The sequence below is a fragment of the Erinaceus europaeus genome, chromosome 10, assembly GCF_950295315.1.
Source record: "Erinaceus europaeus chromosome 10, mEriEur2.1, whole genome shotgun sequence".
NCBI classification, from domain to species: Eukaryota; Metazoa; Chordata; class Mammalia; order Eulipotyphla; family Erinaceidae; genus Erinaceus; species Erinaceus europaeus.
The window spans coordinates 74,374,280-74,389,802 of NC_080171.1; the positions used below are offsets into that span (position 1 = coordinate 74,374,280).

Consider the following 15,523-nt stretch of genomic DNA (forward strand, 5'->3'; position numbering starts at 1 on the left):
CCTGTTTCAAGCCCCCAGCTACCCCACCTGCAGGGGAGTCGCTTCACAAGTGGTGAAGCAGGTCTACAGGTGTCTATCTTTCTCTCCCCCTCTGTCTTCCCTTCCTCTCTCCATTTTTTTCTGTCCTATCCAACAACAATGACATCAATAACAACAATAATAACTACAATAATAAAACAACAAGGGCAACAAAAAGGGAATAAATATTTTTAAAGAATTCAAAAAAATAATGAAATCATAAAAATAAATAAATAATAAACAAATAAAAGAGAACTGGCAGAAGGTGGGGAAATAGTCTTAGATGACAGTACCTCTTCTTTGTGATCTAATATTGTTTTTTTTTTTTTAGAGCTAAACATTTAAGAGACCCCAAATTGAAGGGTACACCAACAGTTCAATACATTCAGGGTTGATTGACTAGTCATGCCTTCGATGTACCAACATATCCTAGTGCAACTGAGAGTATCTGCTCTGTGGTTACATTTTGGTCATGTACTCCTACCCCCCCACCCCCCAGCCAGCATTCAGTTAAAAAACATGAGTCCTACTGAGAAACAGGATATTTTCTTTTCTTTTTTATTACTGTGTTTTGTTTTGTTTTGTTTAAATGCCATAGCGGTCATCACTGGGGCTTGGTGATTGCACAATAAATCTGCCACCACTGATGCTGGACAGATACAGATTTTAAGAAACAGAGAAGTTGAGAGGGAGGGGTCCAGGAGGTCGTGCAATGGTTAAAGCATTAGATTCCCAGCCATAAAGTCCTGAGCTCAATCCCCAGCCGCACATGTACCAGAGTGATGTCTGGTTCCCCCCCCCCCCCTCTCTCTCTCTCTCTCTCTCTCCCCCTCCCTCCCTCCCTCCCCACCTGTCTTTCTCATGAATAAATAAATAAATTCTAAAAAAAAAAATTAAAGAGAGATAGAGGGAAAGGGGAGATTATTTATTGGATAGAGACAGATCGAAATCAAGAGGGAAGGGGAGGGGCAGGCACCTCCAGCCCTGCTTCACCACTTATGAAGCTTTCCCCATGCAGGTGGGGACCAGGGGCTTGAACCCGAACTCTTGTGCACTGTACTGTGTGCTCTCAACCAGGTGTAACATCACCAAACCTCAGTACTATGTGTATTTGAATAATTCTTTTTTTATTTATTTAAAAAAGGAGACATTAACAAAACCATAGGATAAGAGGAGTACAGCTCCACACAATTCCCACTAGCAGGACTCCACACCCCATCCCCTCCCCTGATAGCTTTCATATTCTTTATCACTCTGAGAGTATGGACCCAAGGTCATTGTGGGATGCAGAAGGTAGAAGGTCTGGCTTCTGGAATTGCTTCCCCATTGAACATGGGCGTTGACTGGTCGATCCATACTCCCAGTCTGCCTCTCTCTTTCCCTAGTAGGGTGGGGCTCTGGGGAAGCGGAGCTCCAGGACACACTGGTGGGGTCATCTGTCCAGGGAAGTCTGGTTGGCATCATGCTAGCATCATGCTGGAACCTGAGGGCTGAAAAGAGAGTTAACATACAAAGCCAAAATAAGTTCCTGACTAATTATGAACCTAAAGGCTGGAGTAGTGCAGATGAAGTGTTGAGGGGTCCTCCATTTCGTAGATAGCTAGTAGGCATATTTTAGTTATATTTCAAAGGGCCTGTAGCTATACTAGTTTTTTTTTTTTTTTTTCCTCTGAGCCTGAAATCTGATATGCAGGTGGATCCAAGTTACTGTCTGGGGAGGTGATGTCATGGCTGGAAAAGAGACAGAAAGCTGGATCAGGGAAGAGAGTAGCTCCCTAATATGGGGAAGGGTTATAAATATTGTTGACTATAAACCCCATCGATTTGATTTGGTCTGGGGCCCATATTCAGCTTAGGAGCCTGTGTGACCTCTGCATCCCTGTAGATCTGAGCTCACATTCTGTGGTCATGAGTAGGAACATTCCAAGCTGCCCCAATATCAGGACCCATCTTCCTCAGATGTAGCATAGAGTATTTTGTACGTCCTCCCTTCGGAGGATGGAACATTCTCTACCGTTGTTGATCCAACTTAAGGGCAAGGTCCTATGTGGGGCCCTCAAAGGGTCTGTTTTGTTGTTCCTGATAGAGATTACCTGTAACAATGGAGAAAGGGATTTATTTGAGGTCTGTTTGGGAATCTCAGGATTCCCTGAATAAGGCCCCAGATGATGGGGTGGCCTGATAGTGTTTAAAGAGTTATCATTAAAGTATGCCAGTCTCTTGCCCTTTGAATCCTTTGTTTTTATATTTTATTTATTATTTATTGGATAGAGACAGAGAAATCAAGAGGGGTAGGGGAGATAAGGAGAAAGAGAGACTGCAGCACTGTTTTACCACCATTCGTGAGGCTTCACCCCTGCAGATGGGGAGCCGGGGCTTGAATCCAGATCTCTATACATGGTAACGTGTAACGTGTTCTCTACCAGATGTATCACCACCCAGCCCAGTGAAATCGCTATTTTGATATGAGGTCAGAGTAGCGAGGCTCCCCAGAGAAGCTGGGAGGATAAGGGGGGAGCTCCTTACAGCCTTTGGGTTGGGGTGTGGGTGCAGTCCCTGGGAAGTCCGGTGCAGGACTCCCTGACCCTCTGTGTTGCCCCCAGCGCATGGACATGGACCGGCGGCGAGAGGAGGCCCGTAACCCGAAGCGCAAGCCGCGGCTGCTGGAGGAGGATGAGCTGCCGGCCTGGATCATCAAGGACGATGCTGAGGTGGAGCGCCTCACCTGCGAGGAAGAAGAGGAGAAGATCTTTGGCCGCGGATCGCGCCAGCGCAGGGACGTGGACTACAGCGACACGCTCACCGAGAAGCAGTGGCTGCGGGTAGGTGCTCTGCGGACTGGACCTGGTTCCGAGGGCCGCCCAGTCATGGAGGACAGGCCCTAGACACAGCAGGCCTGGACTCTCAGGGCTGGAGGAGAGCTGGTGTGAGCACTAGTGATTCCCAGTGGCGCCTGTCGCCTGGTCCGTCTCTTCTTCATTTCTCTTTCTCAATCTCTCTCTCTCCCTCCCCCTTTTCCTTCTTTCTTTCATTCATTCATTCTTTCTTTCCTTCCTTCTCTCTTTCCTTCCTTTTTTCTTTCTCCCTTTCTATCCTTTTTTCCCTCTCTTTTCCTTCCTTCTTTCTCTCATGCTCTTTTTTCTTGCTTCTTTCTCTGTTCCTTTCTTCATTTTTCTCTTCTTTCTCCTTTTACTTTTTTTCTTCGTTCCTCCTTTCCCTCTCCCTTTCTTTATCTCTCCATTTCTCTTTTTCTTCTCTTCTTTCTCTTTCCTTCCTTCCCTTCTCTCTTTCTCTCTTGCTCTTCTTTCTTACTTCCTTTCTTTTTCTTTCCTTCCTTCTTTCTCTCTCTCCTTTTCTTCTTTCTTTCTCTCCCTTTCTTATTTCTTCCTTTATTTCTCTCTTTCTTTCCTTATCTATTTCATTCTTCCTTTCCTCTGAACTGGAATCATTCTATGGAAGGAGGCCTCTGAGGAGGAGTTCTTGGTTGCCCTTCCTCCTGGTTCCACGGTCTTTGCTCGGAAGTTTAGGAGACAGGGTTAAGAACAGCCTCTCTGAAGTCCAAGAGGTGGTGAGGTGGAGAGGTGGAGAAATCCTTAGATTCTGTTGCTGAGTTGGGCATTTCAAAGGCTAAGATGGTTCAAGGGACAGGACTGTGGTCTCACGACATCCAGATCTAAGACCGCTGGAGCTGCTGGGTGCCTCTGTGTCCTCTTGGCTGTGACAGATAAAGCACTGGAGGCCCAGAGAAGCTCAGTGACTTTGTAGGTTCGCAAAACTGGCTAAGACTAAGGCTCAGTGGGTGCTGGTGTGTTTGCTTGCTTGATTTTGCAGAGTGCTCTAATCAGTCAGCTACAAAGACAAAGTGGGGCCTGGGATGTGGGTCTGGGATGCTTGGATATGTTACTCCCTCAGTGAGTTTTGTTTTTATTTTTTTCCCTCTACTTGGGGTAATAAAAGGTTGATCTCTCATTTGGATTGCAGGATAAAAATCTCTTCCCCTGGTAAGCACAGAAATAGCAGAATGTGGGCTGGGGAGATAGCATAGTGGTTATACAAAAGACTCTCATGCCTAAGGTTCCAGAGTCCCAGGTTCAGTCCCCAGCACCACAGTAAGCCAGAGCTGAGCACTCCTCTAGTATGTGTATATATATATATATATATATGTATATATTCAGAATGTTCTAGAAACCATATATGTGACTGTGGCAAGGCCCATGGATACCCCTAAAAGAAGTTTGATTCCTAGGTTCCCTTAGCAGGCATAGACTCAGCACCTAAATAGAGAGAACAATCCAGGACACGCATTCCAAGCAGGGCAAGTCACCCTGCACTGGAAATAGCAAGCATACTTGGTCGAAAACCAAACAAAATAGAAGCTGTCATAATGAATTGTTCATTTTGTCAAAGGGGAGTAACATTTCCGAGCTCTGGGTTTTAAAACTCCGGTTCTAAGGAAAGGTGTGTACATGGGTAGAAAGGCAAGGGGAATGTCTGAAGATTGTTTATCAGGGCCAGGTGGTGGTGTACCCGGTTGAGCACAACCACCACCATACGCAAGCGCCCAAGTTCAAACCCCTGTTCCCCATTCATGGGAGGAAGCTTTGCAAGCAGTGAAGCAAAGCTGCAAGTGTCTATCTTTCTCTGTTCCTCTCTATTTCCTCCTCTCCTCTCAATTTCTCTCCATCCTACCTAATAGAATAGAAAAAAAGAGAAAATAAAGGGGAAAAAATTGGCAACAGGAGCAGTGGATTCATAGTGAAGACTCCAAGCCCCAGAGATAACCCTGGTGGCAATTAAAAGAAAAAAAAAAAAAAAAAAGATTGACTATCAAAGCCAGAAAGCCTTGGCACCACTAAAGATAGTGATTTGCTCAGTATGTTGTGTGATAAGAGAGATGTGACCTGAATTTTGAAGAAAAGAAAAAAAAAAAAAACTGAAGTCCATGGTATTGTGCAAAAAAAAAAAAGAGAGAGAGAGAGAGACTAAGAAAGCATCGTTCACATGTTCACATTCCAGTGGGTCAGGGCTGTAGGAGATGGAACTTTCATGTGATTGTTTTGCTGTGGCATCCCTGTAGTTCAGTGACCATTGAATATGGTTGTGCAAATCTCTTTTGTGTTACTTTTTAAGAGGTTGATGCTGTGTGGTTAAGGTTGGTGTGTGCTGTGAAGAGTACTGCATTTGTTAAATGCTTCTGAGCTCAGAAAAATTCTGTCCTTTCCCCCTTTTGTTTAAGCAATAAATTAAGGATGTGCCTGGAGTATTAGTGCAGAAGATGAAATGACAAACCAGCTCATCATTTTGCTGTCAGTCCACAAACACACACACACACACACACACACACACACCAGATATGACACACAACATGTCTTTTGTTGATTAGACAAGAATATAACTGAACTTAACCATTTGAAAAAATTAACTTGTGGGTCCAGGAGGTGGAGTACCCAATTCAATGTCCTTATTACTATGCACAAGAACTTGGTTCAATCCTGCAGGAGGGGGAAGTCGGGCTGTAGCAGGTTAAGCGCATGTGGCGCAAAGCACAAGGACCCGTGGCGTAAGGATCCTGGTTTGAGATCCCGGCTCCCCACCTGCAGGAGAGTCACTTCACAGGTAGTGAAGCAGGTCTGCATGTGTCTGTTTTTCTCTCCCCCTCTGTCTCCCCTCCTCTCTTGATTTCTCTCTGTCCTATCCAACGACAGCAGCAACAACAACAATAATAATAACCACAACAATGATAAAACAACAAGGGTAACAAAAGGGGAAAAAATGGTCTCCAGGAGCAGTGGATTTGTGGTGCAGGCACTGAGGCCTGGCAATAACCCTGGAGGCAAAAAAAAAAAAAATCCTGCAGGAGGGAAACTTCATGAGCAATGAAGCAGGGCTGCAGGGGACTCACTCCCTCTTTCCCTCTCTACACTCCCCTCCCCTCTCAATTTCTCTGTCCTGTCAGAGAGAGAGAGAGAGAGAAGAAAATGTCTACCAAGAATAGTGGATTCATGGTGCAACCACCAAGTCCCTGTTAGCAGGAAGAAGAAAAAAATTAACTTGTGAAATACTTTTTTCATTTATTTTTATTGGGGGGATTAATGGTTTATAGTAAATACCGTTGTTGGTACATGTGTAACATTTCTCAGTTTTCTGAAAAACACTCTCACCCCCAGCCTAGGTCCTCCTCCACCATCACGTGACGTACCAGGACCTGAAGCTCCCCCTCCCCCAAGTACTCTTTCCTTCTTTTCTTCTGCATCCAATCTTTTGAAAACTGTATTACCATATTTGGTAACTTGGTGTTAGTTAGGACATCCAAGTGATGTAAACTGCCCCAAGGTTTAAGCTTTCAAAATAGATACTGCTTGTCATTTGCCCTGTCATTCAACAGCAATACCCTCCTTTACTATCAGCATCCTACGCTTTTTTTTTTTTTCTTTTGGATAGTAAGATCGGATTCAAAAGGATTCAAAGGCTTCTCATGGGCCAGCATGTGGAGAGAGGCTTCCTGTTGCCTAAAGATGGAACACATTGAGCGAACCCAGCCAACATGGCCTTGAAAGGGAACTTGGCAAGAACAGTCATGTAAGAAATGCTGCATTGGGGCTTAAATCAGAATTCTTTCTTTTGGCAGTGCCTTACAGAGCCTGCTTGGCAGAGGCAGCTGAAGACAGACAGGATCTCAGAGCTGGAAGGCAGCTGAGTGGGGCAGCTAGCCATTCTCTGCTTCTATCATATCCTCAGCAGTGCCCGTGCAGAAAACATTACCCCCTTTCTGTCTGCAGAGCCCCTGAGAGTTCCTGCTCAGCCCTGTTGGTTTGTTCTTCCTCCTTCTGACAGGCATCATCTTCCTGGGGTAGTGCCCTCTCTACACCCCCTCCCCACAAATAACCCACTTCTCCCCTCTTTAGAGTCCCTGGTTCTGTTGCAGTAGACCACAGCTCATTGTCTTTTTAAAATTTTTATTGGGGGATTAATGGTTTACAGTAAATACAGCTGTTGGTGTATGTGTAAGATTTTTCAGTTTTCTGCAAAACGCTCTAACTCTCAGCCTAAGTCCTCCTCCACTATCATGGACCAGGATCTAAAAGCGCCCCACCTAGCCCCCAGAATCCTTTACTTTGGTGGAATACACCTAACCCAGCCCAAGTTCTGCTTTTGTTTCCCCTTCTGTTCTTAATGCTCTGCAGCTGTCTATGAATAAGATCATGTCATGTTCATCCTTCTCTTTCTAGCTTATCACTTCATGTGATTCTTTCAGGCTCCATCCAAAATAAGGATGAAAAGGTGAATTTATCATTTTTAATGGCTGAGTAGTATTCCATTGTGTATATAAGCCACAACTTGCTCAGCCACTCATCTGTTGGACACCTGGATTGCTTCCAGGTTTTGGCTATTACAAATTGTGCTGCTATGAACATAGGTATACACAGATCTTTTTGGATGGGTGTGTTTGGTTCCTTAGGATATATCCCCAGAGAGTAGGTTACTTCTAGCCTTATGAGAGCTCTCCAGACTGCTCTCTATAGGGGTTGGACCAATTCATATTCCCACCAGCAGTACAGGACGGTTCCTTTTTCTTTTGAGTTCTCCTCATCATTCAATGACCAATGTAGTGGCCACTACTTCTGTGATGCCTTCACTTAGAAATGCTGGCTGTTCCTCCACAGCACTGGAACCCTTTACTGCATTCTTGAGAGTGGCTGACATGCCAGCCTTCCTGTGAGCTGGACTTACATTTTGGTGGAAATTCAGACTTCCTTATGCAAATAAGCAGCCTTGGGACTGGAGAAATAGCAACAGTGGTTATGCAACAGACTTTCACTCCTGAGGGATCAGAAGTCCCAGGGTTAGTCCTTCACACTGCCACAGCCATAGCTGAGCAGTACTCTCTGGTTAATAATAATAGTAATACTATTTCTGGGTGGTGCTTATGTGCACATGTCACAGTGCACAAGGACCCAGCTTCAGGCTGTCCCCACCAGCAGTGGGGAAAACTTCACAAGCGGTGAAGCAGGTCTGCAGGTATCTCTCTGTCTCTCCCCCTCTCTTTCTCCACCTCTCCTCCCCTCTCAATTTTTCTTTGTCTTAAAAAAAAAGTCTTTGTCTCTATTCAATAACATTTTTCTTTCCTTTTTTTAATATTTATTTATTTTTGTTGTCCTTGTTTTATTGTTGTAGTTGTTATTGGTGTCATTGTTATTGGATAGGACAGAGAGAAATGGAAAGAGGAGGGGAAGACAGAGGGAGAGAGAAAGATAGATACCTGCAGACCTGCTTCACCACCTGTGAAGCGACTCCCCTGCAGGTGGGGAGCCGGGGGCTTGAACTGGGATCCTTACGCTGGTCCTTGTGCTTTGCTCCACCTGCACTTAACCTGCTGCGCTACCACCCGACTACCCTATTCAATAACATTTATGACTAAAATATTTTAAAATAACAATAGGGGTCCAGGTGATGGTACATCTGGGTGAGCACACATTACCATCTTGCACAAGGACTCAGGCTCAAGTTCCTGTTCCCCACTTGCAGAGGGGAAGCGTCACAGGGCAGCATTGCTGCAGGTGCCTTTCTCTTGCCCCCCCCCCTTTCCTTTCAATTTGTCTTTATCCAAAGTAAATAAAAAATAAGATTTTAAAACAATAATAATGTGTGTCCCTGGAATGCTACACTGTAATTGCCCTGAGTTAATGCATGAGTACAGCCTAGGATGTACCTAAACGTGTCCTATTTGGTGGCCTATCCCCACAAAATAAGTAGAATTTTATTTCCCACATAAAACTCTTGGGGCAGGAGGCAGCTCTTGTCTATTAGCCATTCATGGAGCCTCTGCCAGCAGGGGTGGGATGGAATTGGGGAGCACAATGTGAAGTGTGGAATGTGGGGTCTTAGGGGCCAGAACTGAACAGTCACATAGCACTTCCATTCCAGGCTAGAAATCAGCCACATGGCATTACCACCTAAGAAGGGAAATGGGTTCTGGCCAAGAGCCCAGGTAAAAGAAGGTTCTGTTAATAGCCCTAGCAGCAAGACATTTAAGTTAGATTTAAGTGGCATAGCTACTTTCTTTGAAAATCTTACTGCAGTCTTATTCCAGACAGGTTTCATTTTGTAACTATAGCATGCTAAAAATTCCCAGTGTCCTTTATGCAGTCTGTTGAGTTAGCAGATCTGAGAATTTTGATTTTATGTGTTTGTAACATGTCAAATGAAGAAGGCTCACAGTTTCAAACTCAGGTCAGTTTAAAAAGTTGTTTTTTTTTTTGGGGGGGGGAGTCAGGCGGTAGCATAACTGGTTAAGCATATGTGGCACAAAGCGCAAGGACCAGCATAAAGGTCCTGGTTCAAGCTCCCGACTCCCCACTTCACAAGCCGTGAGGCAGGTCTGCAGGTGTCTGTCTTTCCCCCTCTCTGTCTTCCCCTCCTCTCTCCATTTCTCTCTGTCCTATCTAACAATGATGACATCAATAACAACAGCAATAATAACTACAACAATAAAACAGTAAGGACAACAAAAGGGAATAAATAAGATATAAAAAAAGAAGAAAGGTTTTTTTTATTAGTAAAAAAATAACAGGGATACAATTCCACACCTTTCCCACCATCAGAGTTCAGTGTCCCCATTCCCTCCACTGGAAACTAAAACTGCATTGGTTCTTTCAATGGGGTTATATATGGGGTTAACTCTTATTTCTATAAATATATACATATGTATGCATTCTTTTTTTATAGCCCTGACTTCCCTTCCATTTTAAGTCACACCTACACCTACTACTACTTCCAAATGTCCTTCTGTTTGTCCTCTTCTCTCTCTGGATCCTTATGGATTTGGAGTTTAGAGCCCTCTGATCCTCTTCACCTAACATTTCTTCCTCTCTGAGAGTATTGACCAAAATTCTTTTTGGGTACAAAAGGTGGGAGTTCTGGCTTTTATAATTGCCTCTCCAGTGGACATAGGTGTTGGCAGGTCAATTCATTCCCCGGACTGTTTCTATATTTCCCTATTGAGAAGTTTTAAAAAGTTTTTTTTTTTAATATTTATTTATTCCCTTTTGTTGCCCTTGTTGTTTTTATTGTTGTAATTATTATTGTAGTTGTGATTGATGCTGTCGTTGTTGGATAGGACAGAGAGAAATGGAGAGAGGAGGGGGAGACAGGGGGAGAGAACGAAGAGAAAGTGTGTTTGTGTGTTGTGTGTATACAACAGAGCATCTGGGGATCCAACTCAAGATCTCGTGCTTGGAAATCCAACACTTCATCCACTGTACCACCACCCATGCCACTCAAGATAGCATTGAAAAAAAAATCAGCTAGTGAAAGAAAGACAACTAGAGTACCACTTTGCCACATGCAGCACCAGGAATTGAACCCAGGGCCTCAGGCTTAAGAGTACAACACTGTCCACTGCACCACTTCCCAGGTTACATTTGGGTAATTCATATTCCATCATTTCACTGGGTCCCTTGCAGTCCTGTGGATGGATCGTTCTTGTTCTGAGGCAGAGGGTATATAGCATAATGGTTATGCAAACAGACTTTCATGCCTGAGGCTCCAAAGTCCCAGGTTTAGTCCCCCACACCACCATAAACCAGAGCTGAACAGTGCTTTGGTAAAATGTTCCTGGATGTCTTCTCACCTTTTCAGAGACTTTGATGACATAAATTGTTACTTCTGAGGTCCTAGGCACCATCTCTAGCTGCCAGCTTCCCTGAAGTTACAAACCCTATGAAGACTCCTGGTTCTCAATGCTTCTGTATATTAGTCGGCATTCTGCAAGCTTCTGGCTATGTTCTTCCAGCCATGCTGGAATGTGTGGGGTGCTTCAGATCCTTTTCTCCACCGCTAGTTAACCATCAGGGGATGTCAAGTCTGAAATTTCTGACTCCGATAGTTTGGTGGATTGGGGAGCTTTTTGTAACAAGCCAAACTACACCCAGAACACCTTGCCTTTTTAAATTATGGCTTTTTCAAAAGTCAGTTATGAAACACAGCATGAGAAGCTTTCTGAGAGCCTTGGGTGGAACTTGCGAAATCCGTGCTAGAGTTCCCTAGGGAGATAGTATAGTGATTCTGCCTCATGCCTGAGGCTTTGAGGGTCCCAGGTTCAATTCCCTGCACCAGTATAAACCTGAGCTGAGTACTACTTTGATTATAAATACATAAGAGTTCTGGGGCTCACTCTTTGTAAGTCACCCCACTGGGCATCTTTAGTACCTCATTCTTCTCTGCACCCAGACCTCCAAACACACCACGTTTGAACTCTGACACATAATTCATTCCAACCCCAACTACCCACCTAGAGTTTGCACAGACCCCACCAGTTAAAGGGTTCAGTCCCCAACAAGCCTGCACTTGCCTGAAATGCCAGTTGGCCTTTGGGGGTGAGGGGGGAAATGGCCCCCAGAACATTGGTACTTCTGATTAGCTTTAAATTCAAGGGTTCTCACAATTTCCCCCAGGTCTAATAATTTGTTATAGCAACTCACAGACCTCAGGAAAGGCCTCCTTGAAATTAGAGTTTTACTAGAAACATTGTTGGTCTGTATTAGCCAAATAAAGATGAGGAGGAGGAGAACGAATGGGGGTAGATAGCCTAATGATTATGCAAAGAGACTCATGCCTGAAGCTACAGGGTCTCAAATTTAATCCCTTGCACCATCATAAACCAGAGTTGAGCAGTGCTCTGGTAAACAAAACAAAAATAAGACCAAAAAAAGAGGAAGAGGCCTGGGGGGTGAGGGGGATCAAGTTTCTTCTCCCTTCCTCCAGAAATCAGGACGCATCACCCTCCTATCCATCAGTATGTTCACCAGCCAGTAAGTTCCACCAAGATTCAGTGAGTTGGGCGAGATTTTTATTGGGGTCCCATTACATGGACATGATTGATACAGTCGTTAGCAATATGACTAATTTAGTGTCCAACCCTTACTTCCTCTCCACCCCCACTCATATTGGATTGGCTCAGTGTCCCATTAACAGGTTTATTACTAGCTGCTACCGGAAAATTAGCCCAATTTGGCTTACAACCCTCTGCTAGTTGAGGTCTTTCTGGTAATCGATCTCCACTCCAAGCCTATCCAGGGGCCCACCTTGAGTCACCTCATAAGCATGGGGGGTGGGGAGACTATATCTAGTAGAGCACTAATGTTATAATCCACAAGCACCTGGGCTTAAGTCCCCCATCCCTGCCTGCAAGAGGGAAGCTTCAGAAGTGGTGAAGCAATACTGCAGGTGTCTTTCTCTCTATTTCCCCTTCCCTCTCGATTTCACTCTATCTCTATACAAAATAAATAAACAATAAAAATTAAAAAGACGCTGTTGTCATGCTGGAAATTTCAAGAGTTTTAGAGATTCCAAGACAAGAACCCAATGCAAAGGCCACCAGGCATATACAACAGGTAGGAGTACTCTCAGGCCTTTTATTTATGCATTTATTTTTGCCACCAGGGGCTCAGTGCTTATACAGCTCTGTCACTCCTGGTGGCCAATATGTTGTTCTTGTTTCCTTGAGAGAGAGGGAGACAGAGGCAAAGGGAGGAGAGGAGAGACGCTGCTACACTGCTCCAACATGCATGAAGCTTCCCCTCTGTATGTGCTTCCTAGAGCAGAGTGGCCTGTGCTTTACCAGCTGAGACACCCACCCACCCTCCTCCCCTTTACTCATTTTCTGCCCAGGGAAACGGGCTCTCCCGCACTCCCAGCTCTGACAACCCCGGTTTGCAGGCAGGACTCTGCTTGGTGGCTCCTTTCCACTGGCTTGTTTTTTTACTGCAGAGAGCCTTTGAAATTGATGAAACTACTCCTCTTCCATCATCAAAGCCTGATTCAGATTGCTCTGTCTGGTGATGACTCAGAAGGCCTATTTTAGAGATCTGTGATGTTATTTGTCTTCCTCCCCCCTCCCCCCCTCCCCCGCCTTTGTGCACCAGCTTTATAAGCATCAAGACCATGGCTGACTCCTTTGAAGAGAGCGAAGCACTCCTTTCAAAAGCATGGGAGGGATTTTTTTTTTAAGCATATATATATTGCCCCTGTTGTTTTATTGTTGTAGTTATTATTTTTGTTATTGATGCCCTCATTATTGAATAGAGAGAAATGGAGAGAGGAGGGGAAGACAGAGAGGAGGAGAGAAAGATACGCACCTGCAGACCTGCTTCACTGCTTGTGAAGCAACTCCCTTGTAGGTGGGGAGTTGGGGGCTCCAACCAGAATCCTTACGCCAGTCATTGCACTTTGCGCCACCTGCACTTAGCCAGCTGCGCTACAGCCCGACTCCCGGGAGAGAATTTCAATGTGGTTTTTAAATATATAGTTTTCTACACTCAACTGGTAAGAGTCAGACCTGAGATTTCCTGGCTTACCCCTGGCACTGCAGGTACTAGAGAGGTGCTCTGGATTCTCTCTGTTTTATATGAAACTCTCTGTCTTTCACTCATATGTAATAAAATAAACCGTTAAGGGTCCGAGGGTGGCACACCCAGTTGATTGCACACATTACCATGTGCAAGGACCTGGGATACTTTAAGATCAGTGAAGCAGGTCTGCGGGTCTGTCTCTCCCCCCCCCCCCATATTCCCCACTCCTCTCATTTTCTTTCTATCCTATCAAATAAAATAGAAAGAAAAAAATGGCCTCTGGGGACAGTGGTTTTGTAGTGCCAGCACTAGACCCCCAGTGATAACCCTTGTGGCAATAAAAAAGAAAGAAAAGAAACAAGAGAAAATAAAAATCTTTAAAATAGATACATGTATAATTTTCTCCTGGCATGGCCAACGGTGATGTCATATGAATTATACATACACATGCCTGTCTTATACACACAGTCATTTCATCTGATACACCGAGATTGGTAGAGATGCCTGCTCCGCACCATGGGCTAGATTTTTGTGGACTTCACACACACACACACACACACACACACACACACACACACACACACACACACACACACGTGAGATGTTTCTGATATTGTAGTCATGATTGAGGCTGGGATTCCATTAAACTTGGGTGACCGCAAATTGTAAAAAAGTGGTCTAAAGGAGAGTTCTGGAATGCCTGTTGTTTCTTGTTCTTCCTATTCCTTTGGACCTTGTGCCAACTTCAGAATGACTTCCTTCCCTTCAAGCATTTAGTGACATCCCAGAATCTATCTAATTGCCAAGTGAGTGATTTGTGCCCTCCAGCACTTGAAGATAATTGGGAAGCAATCTAAATTATGTACTCTGGATAATATTTAATTGCCAGACTAGCGGAAGGAAGGAACTTTGGAGCATATGCTTTCGTTTCACAGTAGAACTGAAGTCTTGAAGAAACTCGTTTGAAAGGACCCTTCTTATTGGCTGCTTTTTCTCTCTCTGTGTGTGTGTGTGTGTGTGTGTGTGTGTGTGTGTGTGTGTGTGGTCTTAAGAGTGAGAAGATGCTTCTTGTGGTGGGTTGTTTAAGTTCCATTGTGAACTGTGTTTTGGCAAAGTCCTGCACAGCCCCGGTTATGTAAGTGATGGTATTGAAACTCACTTCTTTTTATCTTTAAATCTAGGTTGAAATTACTAGTTACAGTGTTTTTGTTTATTTTATCAGAGCACTGCTCAACTCTGGTTTATGATGGTATAGGGGATTGAACCTGAGACTTTGGTGCCTGAGGCATGAGAGTCTCTTTGCATAGTCATTATGCTACCTCCCCCACTCAGATCCAGCTACCCTAGTGTTTAAAAATATTTGTATATGTATATAATTCAGTACTGTTTTATAGAATTACAAGGTTTCAGAAGTATAGTTTCATACCACACCTATCACCAAACTTCTATGCCCTACCCGTAACTACCATAATTCTCACAAAGTCTGAGATTGTTTGGTTTTATTTATTTATTTATTTATTTTGAAAAGTCCTAAGTTTAAAAAAAAGGGCATTAGTTGGGTAGGTAACATAATGGTTATGCAAGAAATTCTCCTGCCTGAGTCTCATAAATGCCAGGTTTAATCCCCCACACCACCATAAACTAGAGCTGAGCAGTGCTTTGGTTAAAAGAGAAAGAAAGGGGGAGTCAGGTGGTAGCGCAGCAGCTTAAGCGCCAGTGGCACAAAGCACAAGGAGCGGCAGAAGGATCCTGGTTCGACACCCCAGCTCCCCACCTGCAGGAGAGTCGCTTTACAGGCGGTGATGCAGGTCTGCAGGTGTCTGTCTTTCTCTTCCCCTCTCTGTCTTCCCCTCCTCTCTCTGTTTCTCTCTGTCCTATCCAACAATGACGACATCAATAACAACAACAACAACAATAAAACAACAAGGGCAACAAAAGGGAATAAATAAATTAAATAAATGCTAAAAAAACAAGTTAAAAAGAGAGAGAGAGAAAGAAAGGGACTGGGGTAGATCGCATAATGGTTATGCAAAGAGACTCTCAAGCCTGAGGCTCGGAAGTCCCAGGTTCAATCCCCTGCAACTACCATAAGCCAGAGCTGTTCAATGCTCTGGTATTTCTCTTTGTGTCTTTCTCTCTCTGCATCTCTCTCAAAA

General features: G+C 44.3%; 1 protein-coding gene across 8 annotated transcripts in view; it reads left to right on the forward strand.

The window, feature by feature from the left end:
* The window catches only part of SMARCA2 (SWI/SNF related, matrix associated, actin dependent regulator of chromatin, subfamily a, member 2), a 277,308-nt gene that overhangs the window by 179,803 nt on the left and 81,982 nt on the right, over window positions 1-15,523 (forward strand). For all 8 annotated transcript variants that reach the window (XR_009552039.1, XR_009552040.1, XM_060199759.1 and 5 more), the window contains exon 27: window positions 2,622-2,840. Coding sequence is in view for 6 of the 8 variants with exons in the window: in XM_060199759.1 (XP_060055742.1) it covers window positions 2,622-2,840 (219 nt within the window). In the remaining 2 variants the exon portion in view is untranslated. The remainder of the gene's footprint in view (window positions 1-2,621; window positions 2,841-15,523) is intronic.